The sequence below is a fragment of the Balaenoptera musculus genome, chromosome 16, assembly GCF_009873245.2.
Source record: "Balaenoptera musculus isolate JJ_BM4_2016_0621 chromosome 16, mBalMus1.pri.v3, whole genome shotgun sequence".
Lineage (NCBI taxonomy): Eukaryota > Metazoa > Chordata > Mammalia > Artiodactyla > Balaenopteridae > Balaenoptera > Balaenoptera musculus.
In genome coordinates this window covers 62,625,569-62,653,288 of record NC_045800.1, presented here as the reverse complement: position 1 = coordinate 62,653,288, position 27,720 = coordinate 62,625,569, and the positions used below count along the sequence as shown (strand labels likewise).

General features: G+C 54.8%; 2 protein-coding genes across 3 annotated transcripts in view; one reads left to right on the top strand and one right to left on the bottom strand.

Moving 5' to 3' along the window:
• The window catches only part of CDH23 (cadherin related 23), a 399,895-nt gene that overhangs the window by 336,225 nt on the left and 35,950 nt on the right, over positions 1–27,720 (top strand). The gene's annotated exons all lie outside the window — the stretch shown is intronic.
• On the bottom strand, positions 735–25,376 carry VSIR (V-set immunoregulatory receptor). Its single transcript, XM_036828310.1, has 7 exons — positions 25,096–25,376; positions 13,934–14,359; positions 13,160–13,216; positions 6,931–7,038; positions 3,654–3,681; positions 2,190–2,386; positions 735–2,006 (listed from the first exon to the last, which is right to left on the bottom strand). Exons 1-7 carry the CDS (start codon positions 25,175–25,177, stop codon positions 1,969–1,971), a joined length of 936 nt encoding a protein of 311 aa, XP_036684205.1. The 5' UTR covers positions 25,178–25,376; the 3' UTR covers positions 735–1,968.

The window sequence follows — 27,720 nt, the reverse complement described above, 5'->3', positions numbered from 1 at the left end:
GCCTCTCCACTGGGCAGGAACATTCTTTCTGCACTGGAGTGTGAGGAGTCTAGTCCATGGGCTTGTCCTTCAACCCTAGGGGTAGCCTGGCCCTGCCTCAAGCAGGTATCACCCTGCCCATCCCTGCCCTCTGGGCCCCCACAAGCTGTGAGAATAGCTCCCTCTTTCTGCGGCAGCTGACACTAAGAGTCCACAGCAGCAGATGAAACCGAGGGGTAGATCCCCAGGGACAAAGCAAGAGCCAGGGTTTGGCATTCTGGCCACTGGAGGAGTCAGTGCAGAGTCTCGAGGCCTGAGGCCCCCGCCCATCTTCTCCTCAAGGCCCCAGGCACAGCTAGAGGCCCACGTTGACCTACGGTCTTGGGCCTGAGAAGGGAGCTTTTGGAGGCAACCAAGGGGCTCCCTGGCTTCAACTGCAGGCCCGGGGCTCACTGCTGTTGGAGAGCCTCGAGCTGTTCCCTTCTCCCACCCCAACTCCCGTCCCCAACCAGGCCAGGTGGGCTTCTCCCTGCCTGCTGGGCCCTTACCCTGGCCTGAAGCCCTGGCTCTCAGCACCCAGGCCTGGCTCAGTAGAGCCAGCGTAGGCTGCTGGCAGATGAATGCCCAGTTGAAATGACGCCCTCCACAGTGCAGTGCCCGGGGCTCCTGTCCAGCTCAAACTTTCTCCTCCCCCTCTCAGGCCCCACCACCCGTTTTCACCCCACAGTGTACAGAGACCTCTCCCCACTCCTCTCCATGCTTTAAAACTCTTTAATCGAAATTCCACAAAGGATTCCCCTCATATATGTGTATAAAAACAAACTTGGGTCATGCCCTGAAGCGGGAGATGGGAGCAGAGGGTCCAGAGCAGAGCGGGCATAAGACTTTCTAGGGACACGCCCGCCCCTCCCACCCAACAGGATCACGCTGCAGTGAAGGCTCAGCACAGATTGACTGGAACAGAGGACCAAAGACTGGGGGGTGGGGGAAGAGGGCTCCCTGGGCCTCAGGCACCTCGGAAGCAGGGTAGGGATTTAAACCCAGCTCTTACAATCCACCCACAGGTTTTGCACTGTTGCCCAAGTAGTTTTGAATAGCACCCCAAGAGTGTCACAGTTTGAGCAGTACATTATGTGGTCACCAGCTCTCTCGACCGCAGGGAGCAGGCGGTGGAGCCCTCTCCGCTCGCCTTCCCAGCAGGCCCCTGGCTCTCCCCTCTACTCCCATCTGCGGTGGGTGGTGCAACCTCTGGCCTGGTTCCCATTGCCCAAGATGCCAGTTGGCTCACAGTGGCCACCGTGCCGCAGCATATACTTCCCGTTTTGGGGCTTCTGGCCAATGAATTCTGGGGACCAGAATGCAGGCAGTGGGAGCCCCAGATTTGTGTAACCTGTTGACGGCTCCTCAGAGTTGGCTGGTAGAAGGCAGCTGGGGAAGGCTCCCACGGCCCAGGGTCAGGCAGGCCCAGCCCCAGAGCCTCATGATTACAAAGAGGTTTGACAGATGAGCAGTCTCAGGCGAGATGGGGGAGCTGGGTCCACCACAGTGGGGACGAGTCTCTCCACATCTTGTCCTATGTCTCATGCCTGGAGGGTGGCACTGGGGAGTCTGCCCGGTGCCCATCTCTGCTGTCAGGTCCCAAGGCTTATGTCCCAGGGAGAGAGGCTGCCACACAGCTGGCAGTTCTGGGGCTTCTAAGATGGAGGTCATTTGGCATCAGTAGCTGGTGAATTTCAGGTCTCTGGGGTGGGATCCCAGCACCCCACCATCCTTGAGACAGGGGCTGAGCAATCCAACACCTTCTCCCTTCTGCCATGTAGCATCCAGAGAGGCTGAGGGTCTGGCCATCAGGAGTATTTCAAAGAGTCTGAGCTTAGATCAGGAGGGAAGAAACCAGGTCCAAGGCCAAGGGACCACTCAGAGGGCCAGCCCTAGCTCAAATGCACCTGCCCCAGGCCCAGCCACAACTGCCCACGGCCCCCAGCTGGTCTAGATGGCCTCAGAGTTTGGAGAGTCAGGGACAGGGTCTGCAAAGGAAAGGAGAAGCAGAGTGAAGTGGGGGTTCCTCTGTCCTTCATCCCTTCCAACCCCACACCCTGAGGCTGTGAGGACTCCCCAGGGAGGGCGGGGAGTGAGGCTGATGCCCTGCACGCCATGGAGAGGTCATGACCTTGCAGGCCATAGAGCTGTGAGGGAAGAGAAGCACTTACCTAGGGAGGGGAAGAAGACATCCCCGGGGCCTGGTGGAGACAGAGGAGTGTTGGGCTCAGAGAGCAGATGCCGCCCAGACTCAGAAGGCTGCCTCCGGGCCACATAGGTCAGGGGTTGCCTGGGCTTGGTCTCTGGCATCCCATGGGAAGGTGGAGAGATCTCAAAGCCGGGGTTTTCAATTCCTTGAGTGTTGTTGCTAGAGAATCAGAATTGAAGGTCATCCGTGCTGCCTGGGGCTAGGCCTCTGCCCTCATGCCTGCCTTCCTTCTCTGCTCCCTTCCCCTCACCTGCCTTCCCACCCCAGGCCTCAGCAGCCTCTCCTAGCAGGAAGGGAGGATCCAGGGCCAGAGAGAAAAGGCCATGGGCTGCCCTCCCCACCTGCCCTGAGCTGAGGGCATCTGACCCCAGCTCCACCCTGTGGTCTGACCATCTGCCCCAGGCCCAGGAAGGAAGCCCAGGGTCAGAGGCGCCTCAGGAATCTGGGGACAGGTCTCTCTTTGGTCAGTAGAGTTAATGGCACTAGCACTGAATGTCCCCACAGCTTGTCTTGAGCTGAAGGGAGGCGTTCTTCCTGCTTGGGAGTGGGACAACCTCTGAGGACCCCTCCGACTCTGAGATTCTAGCAGAACTTCCTGTGACCTGTCTTGAATATCATCCCTTTCAAACATCAGGGGGGAGGTCTGAATTTGGTGTTGCAGGTACCGGGGCCAAATTTCTAAATGTGGCTCATTCCCAAGTACGCCCTCTGTGCCAGGCTCCATGCCAGCTTCCTGCCCAGAGTGCACCAACACACATTCCCTGTTCACTCTATCCCCAACCTGCCGCCTCCGTCTGAGCCCTTGTAGCCTGAGAGCCTTCTCCTTGGGGTGCCCTGCAGGGAGGGGCCACAACTCCAGATGTGCTGGCCTCCTTTGCATGTTTCAGTGTCTGCCTGGGCCCAGCTGCTTCCTCCCCTCCCCTACCCTGGCCTGGCTGACCACTGAGGCCCGAAGGTGGGTGCGTAGTTCATCCAAGCATCCTGGAGCTCAGACTGCTGGGTGAGGGGTGGCAGGGAAAACAGCCAATCGGCACAGATGTGTAGGCTTCAGTGGCAGATGGCAAATGCTCTTCTAACCAGCTGTGCCAGGCAGCTAAACAGGGGCCCTACTGCCCAGAAATATCTCCTTCCTGACAGCTGGCCCAGAGCACAGGGAGGACCAGGGAGGCCACATCTGTGTTCTCAGCCCTGTCGTGGTATAAGCAGTGACCAGAGAGGAGAGGGGAAGAGATCCTGGTGAAGTTGGGAGAATCAGTCTGTCCTGGCTAAAAGGTCCCCCTCCCCCTTAACTGCTGCATAAGGAGTTTGGGTCTAGATGCTGCCCTTCAGAGATGACAGCCCAGGGAAAAGAGACAGCCTGCCAGACTCTGAATCGGGGTGGCACAGCTGCTGGAAGTGTTCTCAGGAAGGTCTCCATGGGCCTTACCTGTCCATCCGCACCAGCTCCTGGGCACCTAGGGACAAACAGACAGAGAAGCTAGTCACAAAGGGAAGGCTTCCCCAGACAGCATCCGTGCCCTCACTGGCAGATGCCCCTCGGGGAACGGGAGCAATCCTGGACAGGGCCGTGCTCAGCCCTGGATCCCACTTCTGTTCACTCAGGAAGCCCGTATGGCAGGCAGTGCTCTGCGTGTCTACCCAGCAGGTGAGGCCTCAGTGAGCGGCCCATTTTGACCGGTGATAAATGAAATTTGGGCTGCATTTTACAAGTGTCTGGGACAACATTTGTTGCCAGGAAACCAAAGGCAGCCAATGATTTCTCCCATGTCTTAACTTGGTGATGTTAGATATTCCTGATCAACCAAAGGCCTGGCTCCTGAATTTGCTGTTTCCTGTTTGGACATTTGTCACGTTCTGGTCGTCAGCCATGATTTACTGGGCAGGAGTGTTGCAAGGTCAGTTCCTAATTAGAGTTCCTGGTCCTCTCTGTCCCATCCTCTGCATTGCCTAATAGGGTGGCTTTCAAGGCAACATCTCTTAGAGGAAACTTAGGGGGCCTGAGACCCTATCACTTCTCAGCCATGCTACTACTTTCTACTCTGCAGCCAAGCTGCTGCCACCCTGCCCCACTGTGCGGGTTCCCCACCCCCCAAACTGGCCACCAACCAGATGCAGTGGCCCCAACTTCCCTCTTTCTTGCAGCTCCCCATGTACTCCCACAGATCCTTCTCGTTTTTTACGAGCTTTGCTGCTGATTACGATGGGGAAACAAGCGGTAGGGGAGGGGCACAACAACAGAACACCCACGGGAAGTTGCACACAAGTTCCTGAAATCTCTGAGGTATCAGAATCATGGCTCCTTGTTTACTGGGTGACTGCGTGGGGCTTCGTGCCGGTTTCTGCGTTCCCGCCCCTCATCCTCTCCTCTGCCCTGGGGACACCGAGTCTCTGATACTAGAGAGGTTGCCACACCCATTGGCCTCCGCAGCACACTGCCTTCCTCAGTGCTCCCAACCCTTTCTCTTTCTTTTTTCCTGAGTTTGGCTCATTCCCAAGCACACTTTCTGTTCCAGGCTCTGTGCCAGGCTCCGTGCCATCATCCTTCTCAAAGCGCACCACACAGGCTCCCGTCCACTCTGCCTCCGACCTGCCTCCCCACTGCCCCGCTCTGGGCCACTCGGCCTCTGCCCTGTGGCCACACGCCTGGCATGTCCCAGGTGACTTCTGTTGCCATAATTCCAACAGCTGCTTCTCTAGAGTCTAGATCAAGAAGAATGACCTGAATCTCCACTCCCTCTCCATTTCGTACCTGGTTTCTCTAGCATCGTCCCCTCTGGCATCTCTTTTGTCTGTCTCTAAGCCTTCGACCATGCAAGTCATTTTTTTTTTTTCTTTTTGGAGAGGACAGAGGACTGGCCTCAAAAATACTTTTATTAGGAGATAAATGATTGACACCTTCCTGTTACTGCATATATTAAATCTGGGGAAAGGTGCTATGAAGTGGCTGCCCATCACAGAAATGGGGCTCGTTTAGAGTTTCAGAAGACGTGCTCAACACTGGTCGTGGCACAGCCCTAGCCGGCCCACCGCACCCCCTCGAGCCTTCTTTCAGTGCAATTCTTCAGCACCCAGCTCATCTGTCCCTTCCTCTGCGAAGCCCTCAGTCTGCAAGTGTCCCAGTGCGTGGAATAGGAGATACTGGGGGCTGACCCCAGCTCCCCGTGTCCTCAGGACACCCCACAGTGTTCTGGCCTGGGGATGTCCCCTCTCTGCTTTTCCTTCCTCCAGCCCGGGACAGGGGCAGAGCCTTGGCCAACCCCTCAGGGCCCTGTAAGGAAGGCTGTGCGGCGCCAAACAGGGTCAGTAGTGCGCCTCCCCCACCCAACGCCGTCCTCTGCCAGGAATTTGTTTCCCAGTTCCTGTTCCCTGATGGAGACAGCCCTGTGGTCTGGAGTAAGGGGCACAGAAAGCACCTCCTTTGCTGGTAGCCAAGCCTAGCTGAACGTGGCCCCTCCTCGTCCCATTCCCACCTCCGTGGAAGTGCTCCACAGACGGGCAGGAGCTGAGGGCAGCTCTGCAATGATTTCTCTCCCTGGTTGATCCCCTGGGTTCCTCTTTCTGCTCCAACCCCTTTACCCTCCCCCACCCCAGCCCCAACCCCAGGGTATTTGTGTAGATAGACTGTGGTGGATTTTGTGAGAGGAATAAGGGCATCCTGAGAGGAAGGGAGAGGTGGCCACAGCCTCTGAGTGACCCAGTGACGGAGGGACAGAGGGGTGTCAAGTCGTTACAGTCTAGCCGAAGGCGATCAGGTGTAAGCCAAAGCCTTCCTGCAGAGGACGGAGGGGAAGAGGTGGGGGAGGCGAAGCGAGGGCCCACACCCTCCTGCTCTTGGAAGACTGAGACTGGACGAGGCTCATGGGTGGAGTCAAAGGAAGGGCAAGGGGCACTGTCACCCAAAGAGACGGGTGAAAAGGTATTTGTGGTCACAACTTGAAACCTGGCTCCACCACGTACTCACTGTGTGGTTCCTTAAGGGAGTTACTGAACGGCTCTGTGTCTCAGTTTGCTCAGCTGTAAAATGGGGCCAGTGGTAGGACCAAACTCTTAGAGGGGTTATGAGGAATATGTGAGAAAATGTATATAGCAAGCTTGGCATGGTACCTGGCACAGCAATCCTACTGGTTAGGGGTCGTCTGCTGTGACGCGCATGCTGACGAGCGTTTTTATTATGTGGTGGGACTATATTCCCTGAAAAGCGTGAGGTGAAAAGCTCTGAGTTTGAGTCTTAGCTCTTCCACTTACTAAGTTATATAACATTTGGTTAGTTATTTAACCCTGCTGATCTTAGGTTTCTCACCTGTAAAAGGAAAGAGTTGAAGCAAGTTATCTCTAAGATCCCTCCCAGTTCTGATAATCCAAAGGTCATTTTGTCCCAACAATTGCTACCAAGACAAGCCTACCCATACATTAAAGCAGGGCCCCAAACAATCTCCAGGTGGTAGCACTTTTATAAACCAATTTCAGCTACTCCGTATGATTATTCATTCATTCAACAGTTATTCATTGAGCGCCAAGGGGCTAGTGAATCCCCTCCTCTCTCCACCATTGAGCCCAGCTCCTTGCAAGGACTGTAGCAGCTCCTGTCTCTTGAAGAGCGGAATTGTGCCTGCCTTTAGCCTTTGCTAATCCCCGTGGCTGAGAGGGGGGCTGGGGCAGGTCACTCACACCCCCACCTAGCCCAGGCGGGCAGGGATACTCACGACGGTTGGAGGCCACCTGCCTTTGCTTGTAGACCAGGAGCAGGATGAGGGGGAGGCAGAGGATGCCCACGATGCAGGCGCTCGTAGCCAGGGCAGCAGCCGTGATGCCTGAAAGGACAGAGGCAGCCAAGGTGAGGCCCCGTTCCCACTGCACCTCCTGAGGGGAAACTGAGGCCCAGAGAGGGAAGGCCTGGCAACAGGGGGACCCACCTTTACCCAGGCCCCACAGCCAGACCCTCACTGACTTGCAGAGGCACGGAAGGTCTGGGGACCCCAGGGGGGCCAGAGCACCAGAAATCAGGCCAGGCGCTTACAGCTGAGGCAGCTCAAGCGGGGAAAGAGAAGGGTCCTCATCCCAGCCCACTGGGAACAGCTCGACCACCCTGGGTGACAGGTTGTTCCCTGAAAAGGGAGAGCAGGCCCTTCATAGACCTCATGCCACAGAGTTCAAGGTCAGAAGGAGCCCAAGAGATGAAAAACTTTTGGAAATAGATAGCGGTGATAATTGCACAACATTAAGAGCATAATTAATGTCACTGAATCAAACACTTAAAAATGGTTAAAATGGCAAATTTTATGTTATATATGTTTTATCTCAATGAAAAATAAATGAATAAAAAGCCCTACTTATCCCCGGAGAGACTCCTTGGCTCCAGGATGGGGGCCTCTAAACTGATCTCACATGTACAATTCACGGGGAAAAATCTTGGGGCAGGAACTAGGGAAATGTGAATCCTTGTCCAACATTTAAATTTTTTAAAACTTTCTAAATTACACACAGAAAAAATTTACAAGTTAAAAAAAAATTCAAAAGTTTCTTCCTCCCCCTCTACCCAGGCCCCCCCCAAAGACATAATCACTGTCAGTTTTTTTGTGTATAGTCTAGATACATTCCCCGCATGTAGAGCATATATGGGATCACGTGACAATTGCTTTGCCCACTTAGCACAGCTTAGACACCTCTCTGTATTGGCACAGAGATCTACCTCATTCTGCCTAGGGCTTTATCACGTGGCTCACCCAAAATTTATTGAAACAGTCCCCTACTGGTGTGTATGTAGGTTTCTTCCATTTTCAACATAACTAATAAAGTAGCAATGAACTTCTTGTGTAGGCATCTTTGCTCACTTGGGCAAGAACATCCGTACGTAAAACCCTAGTAGTGAAAGTGCTGAGCCAAAGAGTAAGTGTATTTTCTTTTAGCCTATTGCTAAATTGTCCTCTAAAAAAAACTTGTACTGCTTCACGATCCCATCAACAGCATGGGAGGTTTGATTTATTTCAGTCCATCTGCTGACTTCAGGAGTTTGGCTGGGAACAGACGTGCCCTCAGAACCACAACCAGTGTAAATGCATTTCCTTCCCAGTTTTAGCCCTTCCCTCTGACAGAAAAACCATGGGCTGGGATACCTTGTCACAGCGTCAGCTTGGCTCCAGGGAGCTTTGGGGAGGTGAACGGGCTCAATGTTGCCTTTGCACTACTTACTTGGGAATAAAGGCTGTTTTTATCTCATTGTATTGCTGAACAACCTGATGGTGTAAACAAGCTTTCAGGGCGTTTGTTCAGACCTCAGAAGAGAACAAGCTGTTTTCAGGCGCTTTAGAAGTACCCGCTGGTACAGGAACAGTTGCTGTGCTGTTACAAAGACAAGTTCGACTCCACATTAAAGCAGGTTCCCCACAGATCTTAGCGAGGCTGCACTTTGACGTAGAGTATTGAAAGTTAAATGTTCTATAATTCAGACATTCAAGTATCTCTAAACCCCGTCACAGGACCTTATTTTGGGCACTGAGAAACCGGCTGCACAGCGCTCTTTTCTGGTCGTCAAAGCAGGTCTCCTCCAGACTGGTACTAGGCAGCATTTGGTGTAGTCAGTCAGTGATCACTGAGTCCAGCTCCCTGTTGGCTGTGGGTGGCTTGGCCCAGCCTCTACCTGACTCCTGTCCCCAAGCAAAGACTCCCTCTTTTCAGCCCCTCTAGGGGATCAGGAGTTGGTTTCCTTAAAGCCTGGCCTGGGAGTTGAGGCTAGGGCCAGGGGGCAGGGTTTGGAGAGAGTTCTGTGGGCCAGTTGCCCTCCGACACCATGGGTTCCTCTGCAGAGCACAGCCTCGCCACAGCTCCCCAGCCCTCCCGCTACGTGTGGCCAGTACCTGGGGGTGAGGTCGGGGGGTCCTGCTCTGTAGCCATCCAGAGCCAGACTCATGCTTAGAAGGTGATCAGGCACCGGCAGAGGCACCTGCCTAGCCAGCAGCAAGCAGTGTGCCAGGCCTTACACAGCGGGGTGGGATGGGAGGGGTCCAGCCTGCTCAGCGATTCTCTGTCCAGGGCCTGCCAGTAGTACGCCGAGGGTGTTTATGGAGGAGGGGGGAGTTCAGCAGAGCTGCCTGGTTCCAGGGACGGGGCTGGATGAAAGCAAACCATACACCTGCTGTGTTGGGGGGAGGTTGCTTCTCAGGGAGATGGGCTGCCCAGCCCCCTTCCCCAGGTTCAGTGAAAAACCACAGCCCCCCAGCAACTCGGGGCTCCTGGGCTCCTTGGGTACCACCTTCCTCCGCCCCACTCCTCTCTTACCACCTCCCCTGCCACCTCAAGCTGCTGTGAGCATTCAGAGGATTTCATAGACCAACTACCCTCCTCCTCCCCAGAGATAACGCTAGGAGACTGGCACTGCAGTCAGAGAAGGGAAACTCAAAGAGCTTCTTGGCTGGAAGCACCATTAACTGATCAGGTACCAAGGCTGGCTGGGGGGGGGGGGGCACCTGTCTTACAGCAGGAACTGGGATCTTTCCAAAGGCAAGTGGCAGTGGAGGGCAGTACCCAGCGGTCAGCCCTGGGGCCTACTAAGCACATGGGTCACCAGGCAAATGTTTCGAACTGTTAGAAAACAGGATATGTGTCCACTGTCTGCTGCCATCTACTTGCCATCCTGCCTTGGCACAGGGGAATGGATGAGATGACTTGGGAAGCCAGGCCTAGAATTCCACATTAGAAGTAATAGTAGCCAACACATACACAGCACTTACTCCGTGCCAGGCATGGTTCTTAGCGCTTTCTTTACACAGAGTACCTCATTTTAGCCTCGTAACAACCTGGAAAGTATGATGATAACTGTCATCCCCATTTTACAGGTGAGAAAACTGAGGCACAGGGAGGTTAAGCAACTTGGCTGATTTCAGGATCTGTGCTCTTACCCCCTTTACCACACTGCCTTTCACTAGAATGGACTCAGGTTGCAACTATGGCCGACACAGTACTTAATTTTTTTTTTAATTAGTTGCCAACATTTTAAAATTCAGAGAGTTCATGTAAGATCTGGACTTCTGACTCTGCTTGAAAATTCAGTGGCTCTGGCAACCCTGGGCCCCCTTCCTGGCACGTGGCGGTTGGAACTGCAAGTACAGACTGGCAGCTGGGTGCTCACCACAGTCTCTACCCCTCCCTACTGTCCTACCCACCAGCTCCCTGGCCCTGCGGGCATTTAGTTTTTGAGCCCTGACTCAGCACCTTAGATAACACAGGGTGCCTCCCTGTTAGTTGGAAAGGGAGACGCTTGCTCGCATCGCTCAGTGGACACACGATACCCGGAGAACGGAAGCACTGTCCAAAGCCCGCACACCCCACCCAAAAGCATAGCTGGGTTTCTCTTCATCTGAGACCACTTCCGCCTTAGTGCCAAAACTCCACCACAGCTGTAGTCTGCAGACCTCCAGAACCAAGGGCCTGGAAGGGGATCGAAAGGGGACTCCAGAGATCATTGACGCTATCTCCCTGCCCTTGACGCCGAGACAGAAGCAAACATGTCCCTTTGGCCTTTAAGTAGCCAATTCCCTGTAGACAGTAGTTCAGGGAAGCAGGGACCAGAGTGAGGCTGCACATCCCGCGAACTGGAGAGGAGGAAAATGTCAAAACCTGAGAGCAGAGGTGCCCCGCAAAGGAAGCCTGACCCTTAACAGTCAAGTTCAAGGTTCTGCCTCACCCTTGGGCTCTCATCAGCCAGACTCCTGGAATTTCCCAGGTGACTCCTGTTCCCTTAATTCCAGCAGCTGCTTCTCTAGAGTCTAGATCAAGAAAAACGACCCAGATCTGCACTCCCTCTCCATTTCACACCTGGTTTCTCTAGCACCATCCCCTCTGGCATCTCTTGTCTCTGTCTCCAAGACTTAACTCATACAGCTAATTTTCAGAAAACGAGTGTTGACAGAGGGGAAGGCCCCAGTGCTCAGGCAGGGTTTGCACACTGAGAATCAGGCACCCTGGCTTCTCCTCTTGGCTCTGGGAGACTGGGAACAAGTCCCTTCACCCGTCTGAAACTCGGTTTCTCCATCTGTGAAATGGCGGCGGTGGCGGAGGTGTTTCTGCGGGAGCAGAAGTGGGACTGGGGGTTTGTTCAGAGTGGAAGGGGCGATGGGGAAGTAAACACTCAGGGACCCCGCCACGTGAGGTTCACCCTGTCCTGTGCACAGCACGCGTGTGCGCACACAGTCATGAGGCTGCTGCATGGGAAGGGAGGGGCTGCTCGGGGTGGGGGGCCCCCTTTCCACCCTCCCCAGGGAGCTGCCAGTGGAGGAAGTGAGGAAGGCAGCGGCTTGGTGCCGAGGCCACACATGAGCTCTGCGGTGTGCAGGAAGAGGGGCTTGTTCTTAGTTCCATGTGGGTCTAACTCAGACCCAGCTGTGTGTTCTAATTTTGTTCCTGGCTGGTCCATTTGTTGCTTCAAAAAAAATGAGTAATTCGAATAGAAAGTCACCACAGCCTTTGAGTGGGGGCTTGGCCGGGGCTGTAGCTGAGCGGTTCCCATTCCTGGCTTCAGTTTTGGTGTATGTCCTCCTGGAGGGCAGGGAGGAGGCCTGCACTTTTGTGTCTCCAGGGCCTAGGCGGGGTCTGGTCCACACTGGATGCCCGATAAATACTAAGAGAGAGAAGGCTGAGGAAGCCAAGACCCCCTCCTCTCAGAAGAGGGGGGTGTCCCTAAGATGTCCCCCCTTTGCCTGCTGTCTCCAAGCTGCTGGGCATTCTCGCCTGGCCTCCTAGTGCCCAGGTACCTCTTTTTTTTTTTTTTTTTTTTTAATTTTATTTATTTATTTATTTTTGGCTGCATTGGGTCTTCGTTGCTGTGCGCAGGCTTTCTCTAGTTGTGGCGAGCGGGGGCTACTCTTCGTTGTGGTGTGTGGGCTTATTGCGGTGGCTTTTCTTGTTGCGGAGCACGGGCTCTAGGCACGCGGGCTTCAGTAGTTGTGGCACGTGGGCTCAGTAGTTATGGCTCGCGGGCTCTAGAGCACAGGTTCAGTAGTTGTGGCGCACGGGCTTAGTTGCTCTGCGGCGCGTGGGATCTTCCCGGACCAGGGATCAAACCCATGTCCTCTGCATTGGCAGGCGGATTCTCAACCACTGCGCCACCAGGGAAGCCCCGGGCACCTCTTGAAGCAGTGCCCCCATCCCCTGTAGGGCACCTCTGGGCAAATACCAGGGGGCTGACTGACACCCACCACACTGTGTGTCCAGTCTCCTACCCCGACATGGGAAGAAGGTGATGTGAGCACAGTCCCAGCTGCACTTCCCTTGTCAGCTGTGTGAATTGAGGCAGTTATGTCACCTCTCTGGGCCTCCATTTCCATGTATGTAAAGTGAAGTTGGTGACGCCTATTTCACAGGGTTCTTATAAGAAGCCACTGAGATACCAGTACTTGGAAGGACTTAGCACAGTCCTGGCACATAGTAGGAGCTCTAGAAAAGGTGGCTCTGTTCCCCTTCCTGAGCCTCTCCTTCCTCCCTCCCCACACAGAACAAGGAGATTTTAAATCGTTGAGTCCAAGCCAGGAGGACCCCCACCACAGCCCTCCAACCTTTGCCTGTGGCAGAGGGCTAGTGGGCAGGAGCCGTGCCCACTGAAAACAAGCTCAGCAGCCTGTGGCACCCAGTACCTGTCGTGAGGGCACTTGGCCAAAGGTCACTGCCGGGGCACAGCCCCACTCAGAGAGTCAGGAGCTGGGACTCCAGGAGCCACCTTCCTCAGGCTTTGGGCCTTGGAAGGGGCATGGGCTTCTGGGGGCTGCAGCCCAGTGGCTCAGGTGAAGGAGGAAACAAAAGGGAGAGGCAGCAGCAAAGGAGGAGGAAGGGGGGTTCCGTGGGCTTGGGGTGATGAGGTCAGAGTTCAGAATGAGGCCTGGGTCCAGGATGAGGACAGAGGAGAACAGAGAACCCAGAAGAGCCAAGAGGGTGGTTCCTTACTTTCACTCTCCTTGGAGGAGGGTGGGTGCACAATGCACTTGGATGGTGCTTCTTCGCCTATGGGAGCAGAGAGAAGGGTCATTAGGTGGGCGTCAGACCCAGGAGGCCAGGAAGACTTGTCCAGGCTGGCATGCCCCCCTCCTGTCACAGGTACTCAGGCTAGTGTCCCCTTGGCAACATTGGCCCAGCTGCGCACACACACACAGACACGCACACACACACGCACACACAGAGACATATTTTCACTGCATGCCTGCCCATTGTCATGACACATGACAGCCTCAGGGGCATGTCGATACCTGCCCACACCCACACCTCTATCTAGTCTACCGCCCCTCGCCTTCTCACCTAGACACACGCACACACACACACTCTCCTAACTCACACCCCAGGTGTGAGCCATGGAACTGTGGTGAGCAGTCACACTCCCAGCCCAAGTTCATACACCCCCTCCCGTTAAAAAGTCCCACTGTCATAAACACCCCCTCCTGTTAAAAAGTCCCACTGTCATAAACAGAGCCACGTACGCCCTTCTGTCCATCACACCCAGCTACCCAGAGAGACGCGCATAGCTCCACACACCGTGCCACCCCTGTAGTGCCAGCACCACCCATACAGAATCACACGGCCTCCGGCACAGTGTCGCACCATCAGATGCACGGCGCCACCCCACATCACGCTGTCCTCCTCTCTGCTCACCCTCCCAGACAAGCACAGGCACCATCCCCAGAGTGACCCCCCCCACCCCAGCTGTCCCCCAGAGGCAGCCCTCACCTCTCTGCACCTGCAGCTCCATGGCTCCGTAGAGCCGCTGCTCCGAGTGGTGGTGCCTGATCTCCACCACCAGGCAGCAGTAGAGGCCGCCGTCCAGCAGGGTCAGGTTGCGCATGGTGATGGTGAAGTTGCCGTGGTGGTCAGAGGCTGACTCCAGCCCGTGGCGCTGGGCCAGATCCTGGCTGGTGTTGGCCTGGTGGCCGCTGTGGTGCAGGTGAAGGTCCTGGAACGTGAGGTTGCGGATGGGCCGGCGCTCCGAGCAGGCCTGCACCTCACCCCGTGAGCTGCGGTACCAGGTCTTGTAGAAGGTCACGTCGTGCCCTTTGGCCAGGGGGCCCAAGAGTCTGCAGGTGAGAGTGACGTTCTGTCCCTCGGGACACACATACAGGGAATACGGCGTGGCGACCTTGAATGCTGCCACCAGACCTGCTCAGAGAGACGAGAGCCTGTCACCCGCCTGAGCCGGCACTACTCCCAGTGCCCCCAGAGTAGGGAAGAACCTTGGTCTGGGGCTTCAAAGATGCGGGTTCCCCAGCCACAAGCTCCGGGCAAATCAGCTGACCTCCCCAAGCCTCAGCTTCTTCTTTAGTTCATGAACCCGGCTCCATCCTAAGCTGTGTGGGAGGAGCCACAAGAGCTTCCCCAGGTGTCCTGGATGAGGCATAGGAAAGACTCCAGGCAGGCAGCAGACTGGGCCCGGCCAGCGTGTGTCCCTCTCCCAGGTGGCACATGTGCTCCAGCCCCAGCTCCCATCCCCCTACTGCAAGCACCATGGCTCTGCCCACACCTGGCCCCTGGCACTTCCAGCTTCCATGCCCAGTGCCATCGGGTGGGAAGCAGGGTGAAGAGGGGAAGGCTGTTTGGGAAAAGCAGCGCTTTGCCCTTGACGGCCCCTCTGGGGGCCATCGGCTCCTGGGCAGGCCTTGCCTTCGCGCCTCCTCATCAGTGAGCACTAATAGAGCATCTACCTGCGTGAGGCCTGTGCCGGGTGCTACATCTCACCTGGATGCTGAAGATGTGGCCTCTCCAGGGGCTTATGGCCTAGCTGGGTAGACAAGTCCGGCCTCTTGACAAAATAACCCCATAGGCTAAAGGGCAAACCCGTACCAGCCTTCAGGGCACTTGGAGAAAAGAGGACACAACCTTCCTGGGGATGGTCAGGAGACTTCTTAAAGGAAGGGAGGGTCTTTGAGGTAGATGGACAGAGAGGATTCCAGCAAGTGGAAGGTGGCAGGGAAACAGGAAAACCCAAGGTGTCTAAGGGTCAAGGACAGGCAATGCAGAAAAGGTCATCTCATCCAGTCACCTGCCTGCCACCCAGGCTTCTTAGAAATATTTTCTAGTTCATTTTGTTTTCAATAAGCAAATGAAGCCATGCCCTGGTCCTCTTTATCCTACCCCAGTCTCCCAGCATTTAACCAGGTTCACCCCCCAAAGCACTGGCCCTTAAAAACAGAAAATTCTGTCTAGCTATGAGCCTCAGTTTCCTCACGTGTGCAATGAGGAAAATATTAGCTACAAGAGGCTTGTGAGAGGACAGAATGAGGACAAGGGGAGAACACGAGATGTGAGCTCTTGTGCCCCCTGCAGACATAGGAGGGATAGCTATAGTTATTAGACGCTAGTGATATTTTGATTTTAATTGGCTAAAATCAGGGGCTGTTGTGGGCAGACAGGGAAGGAGGACCCTGTAAATATGTACAGGATCAAAATGGATATGTCCTTTCCATTGCCGTTGCCTGAACCCAAGATAACAACACGACTTCTTCCTCCAGATGCCCCTTCCCTGTTTTACAGCCCACCCCCCTCTCCCCTCACCTGGCAGAGCTGAAAGCCTGGCCCAGTCAGGAGAAAGGCAGCCTGGTGTAGCTTTGGAATTAGCCCACCCTGCATTGGAGTCCAACAGCTGAGAGTTACATAGACTCTGAGCCTCGGACTCCTCACTATAAAACATAGACGTGAAACAGCTACCTGCCAGAGTTGAGGCAGAATTACAGATAATTTACATGAAATGCTCTGAAGGTTGGTGCTTGATACCTCGGAAAGATAGGTCTCTAACTCATTTCTGCAATTCAAGAGACGTTAGGACATTAAGAGTGAAAACAGTTCTGCACGATAGAATGGAGAAGCCAGATTCAGATTCTCTCCCACTAAGGTGTGAATGACTGGTAACAGCTGTGGTCCAATCTTGGCGTGCCTGCATATTTAAAGCAGAGTGTGAGGAGGCAGCAAAGCCATGGCCCCAAAGAATATGTCTGCAAGGGTGGAGTTTTAAGCCCCAGAAGGTAAAAAGGACACACACACACCAGAGCCTCCCACTCACAGCACCCACATGTGAGAGGGAGCCATGTCTGGGAGCCCCAGATTTTTGGAAAGTCATTGCCAAGGTACGCAGGGATTTCAGAACTTCTTTAGCGAGATGCTGATCTCCCTTTCCAGCAGAAATATAGAAGCCCAGAAAGGGAAAGTGGTTTGCCTGAAGTTCCAGAGGGTATAAACTCAGAACCTAGAGCATGGGGGCTTCAGGCAAAGCAGGATCTAGTTAGAACTAGAAGAAGGAATAGCATGGGCATGTCTAACAACCCAGTAAGGTAGGTGTTATTTTTATTCCTGTTTCACCAATAAGGAAACTAAGGCACAGAGATGTTAAGTAACTCACCAAAGTTCACACAGCAAATAAGTACTAGAGTCAAAATTAAACTCAGGCACTTAGACTCTGTACTGAAAGAAACAATTTCAGAAACTGGCAGCCCACCAGCCATACTCAGCCTTCAAACATATGTTATTTGACCTTCAAAGTATCTTACTCTTTTTTTTTTTTTTTTTTTTGAGATTGCCAAAATTTAAAGACCGGGAATTTGATATGAAAATTCCGACTTCTAGCTTCTCTTTGAGAATCAGTAAATTAACACTAAACCAACTTTCCTATGAGGCAGTCGTCAACTGGAGCTGACCAGCAGCCTCCTTTGTAGATGGGACACTGGTGTTCTAGCTTGCTGCAGTCCCTTCTACTCCCTCACTTTCCACCTGGCCTGCTTCATTCCCTCACCACGAATGTCCCATGGACATCTGAGTTTCTGATCCATGAGTGTGGCTCCTTGGTGTAACCAGGGAGGGATTCTACTCCCCAAGCCCACTGTTCTACAGATGAAACCCTCAGGCTCAGAGAGGAAATGATCCACCCAAGGTCCCCAGTGGAAGCCTGACTGCCAAATTTCGGCTGTGCCAGTAAATGGAAGTGGGGAGTAGCTACAGAAAGGACCCTCTAAGGAAGAATAAAAACCCACCCAGAGAGTGGACCCTGGCTTATTTCTGCCCTCTACTCCCCCTTTCCCCAGCAGGCCACAAGGCAGCTCCCAGCAGCATCTCTCCCAGCTGGTAACTGGTTTCCCCTTTTCCCAACATTCTCTTCAGCCCCAGGACTATCGCCAAGGGCGAGAGCCGAATCCAGATCCAGCAGCATTTGCAGGAGCACACACACCTTGGGGGTCACGGGGAAGCTGGCTCAGTAGAGGCCAGGGCCGCAGGTCTGGGGTGGGCAGAGGCAGACGCAAGAAGTGGAGCACAGAGCTGAGCAGGGTGGGGACTGCTGAGTGGACAGAGGTGTGGACGGGTTGGGGCCAAGATGTGGCAAGACTGAGGCTAGCTTGTGGGCAGGGTAGGTGGGGGCAGGACGGAAGCAAGCAGCAGGGCCTCCAGTGGGGCACCAGCCCAGGGCCTCCAGCAGGACATCAGGCCCAGAGACCCCTGGGTCCAAGCAGTGGTGTTAATGACTGCAGAATTGCCCAGGAAGCGATGGAGAGGGGATTTTCAGCCCGAGGAGCGATTTCGTTGAAGACCCACAGTGGGGACACAGAGAACTGGGGTTCCGAGACAGAGTTGGGGAGGGGGCATTGCTCAATCCCTTACACCCCACATGCCCCAGAAGGACCTCTTCCCCTTTTAGAAAAAGGAGAAGCTACCCTGGGCTTCAGGTTTGGGCGTGGGTGAGAGTGTTCAGTTTGAGCAAAAGGGCCAGATGGGAGTGGGCCGGGCATCTACAGGTTTGTCCTGGGGGGAGAGAAAACATCTTGTTTGTGGTGTCTGAGATTGCAGCTGGGACAACGCCCACGGGCAGCCTGTCCTTAGGAGGACTCAAGGGCACGGCGTTAGGGAAAACAGCGCACGTGCCCCCGTGTCTTCCATGACTGCGCAGGCGCATGTGTGTTATCAGGGGCTATATATAGCCCAGCTGGAATTATAATTATTTGGCCGGAGGATGTTGCTTATTGTCAGGAGCAGATCCTTCTGGACACCTGGGGCATTGTCGGAGACTGGGGAGGAAGGCCCCTGGCTCCAGGGTGGCCGAGAGCATGTGGGACAGGAAAAGGCCCCCAGCCCTGGGCTGAGCCTGTGCCCATGTGGGAACCATCCATCATTGTGCTGTTCTTGGGGCCCTGCACCACCGCCCCCAGCCCCCACCTGCTGCTGGGTAAGATGGCAGAAACACCTGGAGGAAGAATGCTGTGATCCTGGGAAATGTGAGGTCTCAGGATTAAAACTCTGGCCTGGGCAGGCAGATCCCTGGGCCCCAATCCCCACTTAGCCATGCCCTTACTGTGTGCCTTTGGGCAGGTCCCATCCTTCTCTGGGCCTCCCTTTCTTCCTCCTATCTGGAGAGACTCCCCACATTCCTAGGCCCCTTCCAGCTCTGAAACCCTGTGGCAGGTGAGAAGGGCTGTCTTAGGGCAGAGGAAGGAGGCAAGAATGGGCTACAAAGGTGATCACGGGCATTTATGAGCCCCTCTTACAGGTTAGGACTTGCTGAGCACTTTATACTCGTTTAATTCTCATAACGCCCCTGATGTAGGTCTCATTATCCCCATTTTAAAGATGAAGAAATCAAATCAGAAGTCAAGCGATTTGCCCAAGGCCACACAGCCCTATGTGGCTGAACTGAGACCCACACCCTGGACAAGCCAGCACTACAGGCAGCAAGAGCCCTCCACCCCTCCAGCGGGTGGGGCTGACACCTCATCCTCCAGCTACTCAGCGTAAACTGACCTCCAGTTCACTTCTGTGCTCTCCACGCAGCCAGCCTTGCTCTGCCTCAGACCCAAACCGAAAACGTCATTCTTTCATTCCACAAATATTTACTAAGGTCCCAACATGAGCCAGGCCCAAGGCAGAGAGGCCATGGGGGTGCAGAGTTCCCTAAGGGACTTCCGCTCAGAATTTAGCCCTGCTTCTGCCACTTTCTAGCAGTGGGACCCTCAGTCACAGAGGGGCTCAGCCTCTTGTAAAAGCCCCAGTGTAGGGGAAAGGAGTTCTTGTTTAGCTTCATCTCAGGATGCTAGTTTTTTGTGACCTCTTTCCCTCCATAAGGTTTCACCTGGTGAAACCCTGTGGGTGTGCATGGATGGGTGTGTGTGGGTGTAGACAGGCCTGTGTATTTACCCTGACCCGGCATGAGCTTAGTCCACAGTCGCCAAGGCAACGCCCCAGCCTTTGGAGGTGGGTCCCTGGCTTGATTAGTCAGGCCTAGGAGGCCCCACCCAAAGAGCTGAACTCTGTCCAGCTGCTAGGAGCTGTAAGCAAACAGTTACTGATGGCCTGCTATTGCTGGCCCTGTGCTAGATGCAAAAGGCCAGGTCCTCGCCCTCAGAGGGGGCCCCAGACAGACATGGACCTCATCTCCAGCTCCCTGCCAGACCCTGTCCTCCAGGACAGTCCATGGAGGGTATAAGGAAAGGCTAGGCTCTGTCTTTATCAAGATGGAGAGCACAGAGGGCAAGAGGCAAGGACCAATCAGAACTGGTCCTGATTCCAGTGCTAAGCTCCAGGAAGTACCTCCGGGACAAAGGGCTGAGGGCCCAAAGCCGGCAGGTCCACCCATGGGGCTCCGTGGCCAGTGAGGACAAAGGGCATCTCAGATGTGTTTATTGATACCTGCTCCTGCAGGAAGTGTCCATTCACATTGGACCAAGGAGTCTGGGAAGGGGAAGCCAGGCTCTATCGGAGGAAGCGGCACTTCCAGCACATTGGGAAAGCATCAGTGCATCTGGGGCTGGAGGCTGTTGGCCAGCACACCTCCCCAGGGAGGGCCTGGGCGGTTGGCCAGAGCCGCACCAGTGGATGCGTCTCTGGATGACTCGTTCCTCAGCTCTCCCAGGCCCTCCCTGAGGACAACTGTATGTAGCCCAGACTACCAGCTCCAGCCAGCCACCCTCAAGATCCTGTGCTGTGAAGACTTCCTAAGGTTCAGATTCAAATCTCTTTGTGCCCTACCCTCAGTGCAGGAGGCTCGGTGGTAATGGTATAGTAGCAGGCTCTTAACTCTGTGCCAGGCATCATTCTAATCACTTTTATATGGAGTATCTTGTTGAATCCTCCCTCCCTATAAAGTAGGTACTATTATCGTCTCCACTTTGCAGATGAGGAAACTGAAGCACAGAGAGGTTAAGTAACTTGTACACAGTCTCATGAATAGCAAGTGGTGGTGCCAGGATTTGAACCCAGGCCATCTCGCTCCAGAGGTCCGGGGTATAGAAGTAGCCAGGGATTGCCCAGAGGCCCCACCTCCTTCCTGCAGATGGGCGGGCTGACCTGGCCCGTGAGGCTGCAGGGTCCCTCTCCCACCCTCTCTGAAGTTGTTGGGACAGCCAGTTGGCCCCAGCATGGGGAGAGGACCCAGCTAGAGCCACTGTATTTATTTGGGGAAGGCAACGGGGGCTGGGAGAAGCCCAGAAAGGCCTGCTGACCCTGTCCTGGCCTCTTAGGATGAGCACTGCCATCTCTCCCTTCTTCCAGGAGAGCTGAACTGTCCCCTGCCCCCAGCTGCCACTCCTCACAGTGGTGAGTTTTCTTTTTCAATGGAGAGGAGCTGACGGCATCTACAGCATAGGTAGTTTTACTTTCAGTTTTATGGCATTAAATAACACTGAATCACACAGAGAGAAGGTTATTCCCTTTTCAATTCTCTTTCAGTCCTGATAACATCAAAGAGAGAGTCCCAGTTTGATGCCAGTGTGTCTTCAAAACATCTCTATTATGTGCTAAGCTCTTCTTTTTTTTTTTTTCTTGCAAGGTACAGCAGGCTTGGAGCCTTCCCCAGGCTATAGTTTCCAACTAGAATTTACCTTATTTGGTTTTCCTATTATGTACTTTTATGATTTTGTTCTATTTATGGCAAGTGACACTGGCTTTCCATTTATGGCAGTGATACAAAGTTTCCTTTTAAAATCTATTTACTTAAGTCAAAGAATGAGTAGATTTAAAGAGGGTACATATGATGATGGGCAGACACTGTAGAAATCCCCAAAGTGGTGAACAAATGGACTGAAGGTCAGGAAACACCATCATGGAATTACTCTTCCGAAGTGAGTGGTCAGCGCTGCCGAGACCCTGTTACCCAGCCTGCCCAGGGCTCAGATAAAGGCGGAGTGTGCGTTTGTGGTCCCACAGTAAGTGAACAGCAGAGACAGGGCTTGACCCCCGGTCCCCATGGGAAGTAAGAGCCTATGTAGAAAGGTTAAGGGACTAGGCTGGCTCGGTCATGAGCAGAGCCACTTCATTACTGAGTTACTGATGGACACAATGGTGGCCATTGTCTTTCTCTCTGGGGATGGTCAGCCAAAGTAAACAGGCTGAATGTTAAGCTCAGTTGCAAGAAAGACCCCAATAAGACAAGGAAACCCTGAGCCTGGCTTGCCTTGAAGTGGCAAAGTCCCCATCTCTGGGGAACTGTAAGAGGAGAATCTACAGGCACCTATATGGGCATTACAGACTGTTAGTGTGTAGAGGTGCTACAGAGGGCTGGGCCCAGCACTTCAGACCTCCAGGATTCTAGAGAGTCCTGTCCCAGTGAAACCAGTCAATGCCTTCCCATGCTCTGGGCGCTCTACCGGACCCTGCAGGAAGCAAGGAGCTAAGATGGTAAACCAATGGCATGTGGCCTCCAAAAGCCAAGAGGCAGAATAATACTACACAGCCAGAGTTCACCAGGTGCCAGGCACTATGTTATGCCAGGCTCTGTGTTACGTGTGCACCGAAAACTCACAGCAGCCCTCTGAGGGCGGCGCTGTCATCATCCCTATGGGAGAGATGATAGAACTTGCTCACGGATGCTGAGTAACTTGTGCAAAGTGACAGAGCAGAAAAGGACCATCTTGGAATTTGAACGGAGCTCTGATTGACTCCCCAAGCCAGACTGTTAAGTGACAGGGTTGAATGGGAAGCCCTGGCATGCAGGGCACACAACCCCAGGTCCCTTCCATTCTCACACAGGGTGGCATCAGGAAGCCCTTGGGCATGCCCGCGTTGCTGCTAAGGGGATCCGAGGGTCCATCAGAAGCTTCACCGCAGCTCCCTGGTGCCCCCTCCCCTGGTGAGGCCAGACTGCTCCTGGATGAACGGTTGGCTTAAAACCTGGCACCTCAAACTCAGTCTTTGGGGCTTGGTCAATGCTAGTGAGGGGTCACTGCCAGTATACCCGATGGGCACCAAGGACCCCTTTCTTCCTCTCTTCTTTCCCTCTGTCTGCTTGGGCCTAAGACCACATATGTGTGTGCATGTAGGGAGGTGGCGTTCCAGAAGTGTACCTCCCACCTGGGCCACCCTCTCCTACGGAGGTCAGGCCCCAGCAGGGAACCTTTGCCCTACTTGGGGGAAAGAGAGAGCAACCAGCCCAGCTCAGCAAGGGGCTCCCCGGTATTGCTGCGTACCCCTGGCATTGGGTAGAGGCTCCCTTATGCCCATGGGCTGGCCTCAAGCCTGCTTCTCTCCACTTCAGGGCCTCTGGGCAGCAGACTGTGGATTTCCTAAGAGCCGATCATTGCTGCGTCAGAGGCTTGCACCACTGGGTTACTCAACAAGGCCCTGCAACCCTGCTTGCCATACAGGGGAAGATGGGCTCTCACCTCCCCAGCCCCAGTGCGCCTCCATGGGCTAGTCCCAGAGTTTGGGACTCTTGGGTCAGCCTGTGAGGACATGGCAGGAACAATAACTTCCACAGGTCCTGGGAAGGCCAGTAGGGGAAGAAGAGGCTCTGCCACCCTTGGGGTCTGCTGGGTCCTGGCTCCCTAGGTGCCTCCCTCCACCCATTTCAACCTGGGTCAGGCGCAGGAAAGGGGTATCTGCAACTTTTCCTAGGCTCCTGAGCGCCATTATCACCACCACCATTCTCCATGGTGCTGGCCCAGCCCCAAGAGCTAGAGAACAAACAGGTCTGCACTAGCCACCTCCATCTCACCTTCCCAAAGCATCAAGGCTTTGACAGTGAGCAATCCTGCCCAGGGCCACCCAGCACCCCAGCAGGCCAGTGAGCAGGTCTTTCCAACTCAGAGACCCTCCGGACCATGTCTGCAACCAGGCCTCCCCATCTCTTATCCCCCCTGTTGCACACTGTACTGGGTAGCAGCTTGACTATTCATTAGCACACCCATATCACAGTTAGGAATACTGAGTCCCAGAGCAGTTCAAAACTAAGAGAATTCTCCTGACTCCTTTCAGTGGAAAGCTGCTTCAGACCCTAATTATCTCCTTGAGCTGGGTCCAGGAAGAGATGGAGTACCAAGCTGTTTAAGTAGCCAAGACCTCTGGGGGTGAAGCCTCCTGGCTGTAGAGACAGTATGGAGTGAGGGGCTCTGAGCCTCTCTGCTACTGGCTCTGTGCAAGCTGGCTCTCTATGCCCGAGTTCTCTGGAACTCAGTTTCCCAAACTGGGACTGCTGAACAGAGAGCAGCTCAGCCAGAGGAGGACAGGGTAGCGGTAAGAAAACTGAAGGGCCCCTTGGGGTCACTTGGAAAGGATGGGGCAGGGCAGGCGGTCTGTAGTGGGTGGGATGCTGGCCGTCCTGCCTGCCACCATCCCCTGCTCCTTTGGGAAGCCATGTCTGCCATGAGCCATGGCCTTGGTGCCGAGACTGCTCCCCCACCCCCTTTGGCTCTTCCTGGGGAGCATCCAGTTCAGGGCTTAGGCATCTCTGTCTGTGGGGTGTGGGCTCCCTCCTCCTTATAGGAGGCCCAGGCCAGCCTCCCAGCGCTGAGATACCATGCTGCCTGCAGGCTCCCCGGTTTCTGAGGTGTTTTCCAGCTTCTCTCAGAACCCTCCTCTTGCTCTTCCCCTGTCTTCTCCTTCCTCCTCTTCTTCTGACTCACCCACTGGGTCCCTTGCCAAGCTCCCCACCTCCCTCCTGCCTCCCTCTGACTCCCTGCGTGACTCACACTTTCCCTGAGCCTTCCCAGAGAAAAAGTTTAAAGTTTAGTTCCATAGGCTGCCTGCCGGCCCCCTCTTCCCTCAAGATCCAACTGCTTAAGTCCTGGACAGGCAAGAAGCAGGGGCCAGGCTGTGGGTACTGGGACCTTTGCCCCCCACTCAAGGAGCCCCTGTGTCCTGACCAGGATACCACCTAGAGTTGTGACAGTTTGGACTTTGAAAGGGGAAAGTGACACTTCCCTATGTATGGCTTCTGTGTTTGAGCTGAGGAAACTGAGGCCCGAAAGATGCCATAAGTTATCCAAGGACCTCGAAGGGGCTCACAGCCAAGCTGGGAAATGTCCCACATTCTCCCCAGTGCATGCCCTACACCAGTCCCTGAGCTGCAGCTTTGCTAGGATGCTGAGAATCGGCTGACCACTCAACTCTCAGCCATCAGACCCTCAGGATAAGGACCAGAGGGCACCCATGTCCAGCTGTGGACCAGTGCCTGCACTGACTAGTGCCCACCAAGGCTCAACCAAGAGTGTCACCAGGGTACAGGACACTGGCTGAGAGTATACAACTTCGGCGCCTTGTGAGATCCTGGGGCCCTGAGGTGGGGCAGGGAGACGCCACAGGTGTCAAAAGCCAGTGGCATCCACTAGAACACATTGGGCTGTCTCCACCGTGTTTATCTCCTGTTCTGCAGAAGGTACTCGTGCCCGGGCTCTCTGGGTTGGGAAGAGCTGGACAGGCAGCTGCTTGGGCAGCTGTCGGCATACACGTGTGCCCACCACCCAGCCGGGGCACTTGGCAGAGAGCCGCCGCCCCTGCCGAGCCGTCCTAGCGGCCTCCCTGCCGCGGGTGGGGTCACGGCAGGCTGAAAGGGGCTCCCAGGGCGCCCGCATCTGACCTGGGATCCCCCACCCTGCCCCGCTGTGCTCTCCCGTTGCTCCTCCCCAGCACCCAGGCTCCACCGACCTTACCTCGGGAGGCAGCCAGGAAGAAGGCGAGGAGCACAGGCCCCCAGCGCCAGCTGCCAGCCTCCGGGACTGGGGGGGCGCCCATGTCGCCGTCGGGCAGAGCTGCGTCTGGCGCAGCCGGGCCGGAGCGGAGCCCGGGGGCGCGCAGGGGGCACTCCTGGTTCGCAGGGAGCGGACGGGACGCGGCCGGCGGGGAAACCTCCGCGCGAGTGAGCGCAGAGCAAGTGAGCGCGGCCGGCAGCCCGAGAGCCGCCCGCTCCCAGGGGCCCACAGCGCCCCCGGGCGGCCAAGGCTGGGGCGCTGCCTCTCCAAGGGCCCCCGCGGGAGGGGCTTCCCGCTGACTCGCACCCGGCTGGCCTTGGAGGTGAGGGAGCCAGTCAGTACGCCAAGAGTCAGCGCCACTTGATCGCCCGTTTGAAGCCTTTTCTTCTCTCCCCCATTACTCTTTGCAGAGGATTAATATTGTTGTAAAGCCTGAGAAGTACATCTGCGTCTAACTTAGCATGATACATCATCATCATCATAGGTTGTATCAGCCCTCACCCACCAGCAGAGGCTTGTACCTGACGTCCTCCAGCCCAGCCCAGGTCCTGGCACTCCCAGTAGTGGAATGACTGACTGACTGAATGAATGAATAGATGGATGGATGGATGAAATCTAACTTTTGTAAAGAGCTAGGTGAGTGAGTTGGGGCAGGCTTGACTGTAGATTCCAGAGCCTGCAACACCCTTGTGCACATGCACACACACAGACATGGCACAGGTGCAGGAGTACCCAGCAGGCTTGGCACACCCCTACACTAGGACACACACACGTGTGTGTGTGTGTAACATCAGGTAGTGTGTCCCACAGAAAATCATCAGTACTCCTCTCACCCAGGCCCCAGCCTCTCTTACTCCCTGCACCCTAGATGTCTGCAGGATGCTCTCACACACACACCCCCCTCTAGTCCTTTGCTCTTGCACCCCACCCAGCACTGGCACTGCTGGCGATACCTCTCTCCTCTTTCAAGTCCTGGTCTCAGAGAGAAGGGGCTCCATGGGGCAGCACTATTAGAGCCCCCCACTCTCAGCCCTTGCAGCCTGGACGATGGTTAGACCCGCTTCCAGGAGTCTGGGGAAGTAGGAAATGTCAGTACCACCACCACCCCCATTGGTGAGGCTGGAATCCAGCCCTTTCCTGTAGGGCGGCACTCGGCACTCGTGTGCTCTTGCTGGCCGAAGGGGCTCGGGAGGATGCAGTGCTGGGCTCCTCGCCAGTGGTAAGTGCTCAGAGCTGTATCTTGTGTGCAGAGCCACAAGATGAACGCGGTGGCCTTCCTTGACAGTCAACTTTACTCAAATATTTGGGGCCTCCACCACCATTTTTAATGGAAACTAATGCAAAGACATTATGGAAAAGATTGCGAAATTTATATGAGCTTTCAAAGATAACAGGAGAGATTTCAAAGGTATTTCATTCTTGAGACAAATGCTTCAGGCTATTCCCCAACTCAGTGCAGGTTCCCTCTCCACTCCAGTGGGAAAGTTTGAGAAATGTAAAACTAATGCATTTTCCCTCTCTGTGTGATTGTTATTTTTATGAAGATTCATTGAGACTCTAAGACCCAAAGGAATACCTCCCTGATGGAGGAGGGATTCAGACTGATGATGGCAGACCAGATCCTTGGAATGTCTGAGCCAGAAGGGATGTTAAAGAACAAGTCAAGTCCCTTACTAACAGACAGAAAAGGTCCAGAAAGGACCTCTGTGACATGTCCAAGGTTACAGAGCCCCATCTCAAGGTTGTCAAGCCTACCTGCTTTGGAAACAGTTCCAGCAACCACTTAACATGCCCCGCCCCCCCGCCCCTCCCCCTGCCAAGATCTAGAGCTGCAGCTCAGGGGACTCATGCCCTCCGCAGGGGCAGTGACAGTCTTCTGTCCATCTGTCCATCCTTCCACAGGTGGTTCCAGAGCCAGCCAGACCCCAAAAAAAGGTGCACACAAGTTGTCTACATCCAGCTTTTTGCACCACCTGCTTTCTGTTCCCTGCCCTTGGCAATGGCCTGGTCACATTCTCTCTACCCAGATGTTTTTGAAGTTGTTATAACCTTATTATTTTATATTAATCACTAATTACAGTTTGTATGAGTCAGGGTCCTGGCAGGAAAGAGAAGGCACACTCAGAAAGGGCTCAACTGAAGAAAGTTTGATGGAGGGACTGTTTACAGAGGGCTGGTGAAGCGCCCATAGACTAAAAGCTGCAGGAAGCCATTACCACCCACGGGTGCAGAAGGACAAGAGGAGGGCGTGAGGTGACTGGAGCCCAGTGAGGGCCAGGGGCGTGAAAAAGGGGCCACCCAGCAGGAGAAACACAGCCTCTGGCAGAACTGCAGTGAGGAAAGGAGGGAGTGAGGGAGAAATGCCCCTACCACCTCTCCTCCTGTCTTCTGCCGGGACCTCCCATTGGTCAAACCATCTGGAAGCCAGATGGCAAAGGAGCCCAGGTGAGGCAGTCCACAGAGGACATCCTCCCAGGTAGAGGAGCAGAGAAGAGAGGAGGGCAGCCGAGGGACACAGAATACCAGCCCATGGCTAATTTCTTTCTTCCATTTATCTCCTCTGCTTGTGAAGTGCCACATCAACCA

What these genes read in the sequence shown, in the direction of transcription:
- VSIR (XM_036828310.1), bottom strand. Translation starts at nt 25,177, where the DNA reads ATGGGCGCCCCCCCAGTCCCGGAGGCTGGCAGCTGGCGCTGGGGGCCT. An exon ending in CTTCCTGGCTGCCTCCCGAG is followed by an intron (nt 14,360 to 25,095) that starts GTAAGGTCGGTG and finishes CTCTCTGAGCAG; the next exon opens with GTCTGGTGGCAGCATTCAAG. An exon ending in CTCCTCCAAGGAGAGTGAAA is followed by an intron (nt 7,039 to 13,159) that starts GTAAGGAACCAC and finishes CTGTCCTTTCAG; the next exon opens with GCATCACGGCTGCTGCCCTG.